This window comes from Microtus oregoni, unplaced genomic scaffold (assembly GCF_018167655.1).
Source record: "Microtus oregoni isolate MIOR12 unplaced genomic scaffold, Mior012 000061F_ref0000440, whole genome shotgun sequence".
Lineage (NCBI taxonomy): Eukaryota > Metazoa > Chordata > Mammalia > Rodentia > Cricetidae > Microtus > Microtus oregoni.
The window spans coordinates 7072090-7076451 of NW_024543871.1; the positions used below are offsets into that span (position 1 = coordinate 7072090).

The 4362-nt window shown below is 47.8% G+C and overlaps 1 protein-coding gene across 1 annotated transcript; it reads right to left on the minus strand.

The window, feature by feature from the left end:
• Positions 1-475: 475 nt before the first annotated feature.
• LOC121439519 (E3 ubiquitin-protein ligase RNF138-like) lies at positions 476-1651 on the minus strand. Its single transcript, XM_041640030.1, has one exon. The coding sequence runs from the start codon at positions 1285-1287 to the stop codon at positions 553-555; it is 735 nt and encodes a 244-aa protein (XP_041495964.1). The 5' UTR covers positions 1288-1651; the 3' UTR covers positions 476-552.
• Between the last annotated feature and the right edge of the window lie 2711 nt (positions 1652-4362).

Below are 4362 nucleotides of genomic sequence, written 5' to 3' on the forward strand. Positions count from 1 at the left end.
CCTTTTCCACTCACCACCCTCCTTCCTCCCTGCCCCTCCTCCTCTCATCCCTATTCTTTCTCAGCCCTCCTCTTCCCCTTTCCCATTCATCTACCTCCCTTCTCCTTGGACCACCCCTACTCCTACCTCTATTCTCTCCCATCCCCCTCCTTTTCCATTCACCTCTTCCCTCCCCCTTCTCCCATCACTCTTCCCTAATCCCCCTCCCCTTTTCCATTCCTTTCCCTCTTCCCTTTCCCTCCCTCTCCCCCTCTGTTCCCCTTCTCTCCCACCATCCTCCTCTACCCCTCCCCCTTTACCCTCCCATTCCCTCTTCTATTCCTCCCCCTTCCTGATCCCCACCCTCCTTTCTTCTCCCCCATCCCTCCACAGTCCTACTCCCTCTGCCCACTCTCCCTGGTCTTCTTGTCCAAGGTAGCGCGCCTTTGATTTTCGATAAAAGAAATACTAAAATAGGTCAGACTGATTACTTTTATTTAAATCACATCAAGTTATTGAAAGGATGATTTCATGTAAATTGTCCCTTAGGAGCAATTGTAGAAGAGAGTCTCTCTAGACGTTGAAAGACTCCTCAATAGCAATCTGGAACTGAGTTTCCTCATCCAGTTGAAGATTCACGAAATCTCCATAATCAAACTGATGCCTCTGGTTTAGATGACTGACGAAATTTCTGGTAAGTTGAGTAGGGTTGCCCCATGGAAGAGAGAGGCAAATCGGGCAAATGACGGGAACAATATGAGCTCTGTGGCGGCTGTTGCAGTGATCCAGCAAACTCTGTCTGGTCATGTTTACTTCTTCACACAGAGGACAATGAAAGGTAGGCTGATCAGGTGGGCTTACGTTTTCTTCTTCTTGATAAGCCTCGGCATTTTCTGAAGTGGACGCCTCACCGTTGCTGTTGCCCACGGGCTCAGGAGACACTTGAAAGCTTGCAACAGTTGAAGAAGTCCCGAACTCATCTTGGTACTTTTCGCAAGTTTTGTAATGCTGTCTCATGCGATAGAGTTCAATGCGTTCAGAACAGCTCCGGCAATTACCAGGAAAACTTCTCATGATTGTCTCAAGGTCCAGGGCCCTCTCTGGGCACGCTCTTTCTCTTCTAGTCACACTTCCACGGCACAGGGGGCAATGGTGCCGGCTCTCCTTCATTGCAGTCAGGAAACATTTCCTGCAGAAGACGTGCTGACAAGCGGTGACCCGAACCGGTGTCTTGAAGACTTCTTGACAGATAGGACAGTAGAAATCATCTTCGGTGTAAGGCGTGGAGGCAGACTCGTTCTCAGCCATGGTGGTGACGGGTGGGGAGGCCCAAGGCGATGGCGGCTGTTGGCTCGCGGCTGCCGAGGTGGCAGTGGTGGTCCGGAGCTCGACTCCCTCCGATCCTCCAAGCGGCGCGTCAGGTCAAGCTGCCTCTCTCAGCGGCCGATCGGTAGACAGGTGGCCCTGTGCAGCGGTCCGATTTCAGTCCGCTTCTGTCCTGCAGTTGACTGCGCTTTAGAGCAGTGAATCCCCAGCAAATGAAGGGTGGCGCTCTGTTCTCATGGGCCCCAGAGCCTACCAGACCCCAGGCTCACGATAATGGGAAGACCTCCCACTCCGCGGGCAGCTTTCCTGTGGTTGAGAGCTGGCTGCTGCTGCCTGCCTAGCTGATGGTCACTGCGGAGTGGATAGCCACACAAGAGCCGGAGGCGGGGTCACTAGGACTGCCTCCATAGCAACCAGCGCGTCGCGCCTTCAGCTGGTTGTGACGTAAGCTGCCAGGTCCGTTTACTTTACCAAGATTTTTTTTTTCAAAAAAAAAAAAAAACCCTAACTGGGCCTGGTGGCGCAGGCATGTAATCCCAGCCAGAGAGGGAGGCTGAGGCAGCATGAACGCAAGTTCAAGGCCAGACTGGGCAACTTAGGGAGCAACTTAGAGGAGCCCTTATCTGGAAAAAGTAAAAAGAGGTCTGCGAATAGAGCTCAAAGATTCCGTTGCATGTGCAAAACGCTAGGTTTAATCCCTAGCACTGCATAAAGTCCCCTAAGGCCCAAAGTGTTTCTTCTGTGTGTCCAATTAAGGATCGCTGTTATCAGGCTACTGTGTCTAACAGCTTATTGGCTCTCCTACCTACACCAAGTTTCTTCATTTCTCAGGTACGCGAGCGGGCGCGCGGGTGCGAGCGCGCGCGCGCACACACACACAGGTACTCACATGCGACTTTTAAAAGGGCCAACAGAGAAAGAGCTAAGCGCATCATTTAGAATTCCTATCGAGGCTACTATCTTCATTAATTCAGCTTTTGAGCCCTTTCCTTTCATTGATGGGAGCTGAAAAACCTATCAGCCATAAAACTTGACAGGTGAGACCTATAAGTCCAAGGCAGGAATCTACACCCTAAATAGCTGGCGTCTTATCAGACCCCCGCTTTAGGGTTTTCCCATCTGTACTGCAAACCCAAGCAAGGAATTGTGTGAGCTTTAGAAATTATCCACTCTCAGACCCAGGCAGGTGAAGTGCTTTCCTTGATGTCACCCAAAAAGTCAGTGATGTCCTAGCTGCTTTAACAACATTGGCAGCCTGGCTCTTTGCCATCGACCTGCATTGCAGAATAGAATCAATGTCCTTAGTCACCTGGAGCCCCTGGCAGTGACAGCAGATGTCTTGGGAAGATTTTAATTTTGTTCACTTAAGAAATCCCCCCCCCAAAAAATAAAATAAAATATAAAAATAAATAAAAAGAAAAAAGAAATTCCCGCCCAAGCATTAGGTAAAAATGTCCCTTTTACCTTCAGCATTGCTGCCTGTCTTTCTACATGGTGCCGCCTATGCCCCCTGGCCACTCATGTGAGGGTGCTCAGGTACACTAAATCCAAAGAGGGAACCGGGGGGGGGGGGGTTAGAGTACAAAAGACACTAAAAAGGACAGGTGCTTCCAGTCCAAATTTGCCTCATGCCTCTGATCGCTCATCTGTGCAGTGGCACCATGAGCAGTGATTGAAACAGTTCACGGACTTCTGGAAATAGCAAATAAGACCGTGCTTCTGAAGCTACCCCAAACCTCTCCTCACATTCACGGCGCTTGTTGCCTGTTTGGACCAGTTACTGGATATGCCTGTGAAGTCAAGGGAAAAGAACAAAGCCAGAGACACACTGATGGATGCTTTCTCTATGGAACCATTTCCTAGAAAACAACGTCGTGTTAACCAGCTACCCAATATGCTGTAACATATATTCCACAATTTTTCCCATTTGCTGTAGGATGTCTGAAACAATTGGCCTGTCATAGTTCTAAAATGGCTTTCAGACATCTCTGGATGTATAACATGCATATGTATTTCTGCAATGAAGCCTGAGTTCTCACAGCATCATGCAGCCTCCAAGACTTCAGGTTTCCATGACTCTTTCTTTCAGAATCACAAGCCTTGTTAGGAAATGCAAGTCTCTAAGCCTAAGTGATGGGAGCAATGCTCCACTGTTAACCTGGAAAGGACAGCTTACTAACCATCAATAATACACTTGGGAGTTCTCTTCTCTGGCTCATCGAGTAGAAACGGTTCCAGATTTGCTGTTCAACTTCAGGAAGGTGGCACTGCTGTCACCACTATGTTAAGTGACAGTGGGAAAAGAGCTTTCCTAGCCCAATCCAAAGGGAGCAGAAAGAAGGCAAGCTGGTCCTAGTAGACAGCAGAAGCTGGATCTGCAATTGTTCTAACCCTTTGCTGCTTGACATCACAGAGAACGCAAAGTGAACGCTTTTCTATGGTTCCTTGATATAAAGAGTTGTTAGATGACCCAGCTCTGACCCATGGGACAGAGTTGAATTTTTTTGGCTTCTTTTCCCTTCTATAGGGTAGATGGCAGAAAGAATATATACTCAAACTTCCCTGCTTTAAAGTTATTTGAATAATTTCTTCTGTCTGTGATCTTACCACTAACTTACTCTAACTGAATTTTATTTTATTTTATGTTTTGGGCTTTGCTGTCAGGAAACCAGTTTGTATATTTTTTAGAGGTGTGAAAGTAATTGCAGTACTCCAAAATTAGATCTACAAAACAGGGTTTATAAGATAGGTCAGGTACGGGCTTTATCTTCCCTACTCGGTTTCCTCTGCCCTCCTTTGTATGACCATTTAAAATGTGTTCTCCTGGGCTGGAGAAATGGCTCTGTGGTTGAGAGTGTATACTGCTGTACCAGAAACCATGTCAGGCAGCTCAGAACCAACTGGAACTCCAACCCTATTCCTCCTCTGGCCTCCTCAGGCATCTGAACACATGTGGCATGCATCCACACAAAAACATATAAACATAAAAATAAATCTTAAAAACTTACAGAAAATGTTTCTGATATGGGTCTTCCAGTGTTGCTCTGGCTTGCCTAG

Bases quoted from the DNA above. Each gene is read 5' to 3' on its own strand.
- LOC121439519 (XM_041640030.1), bottom strand. From the start codon at position 1,287: ATGGCTGAGAACGAGTCTGCCTCCACGCCTTACACCGAAGATGATTTC.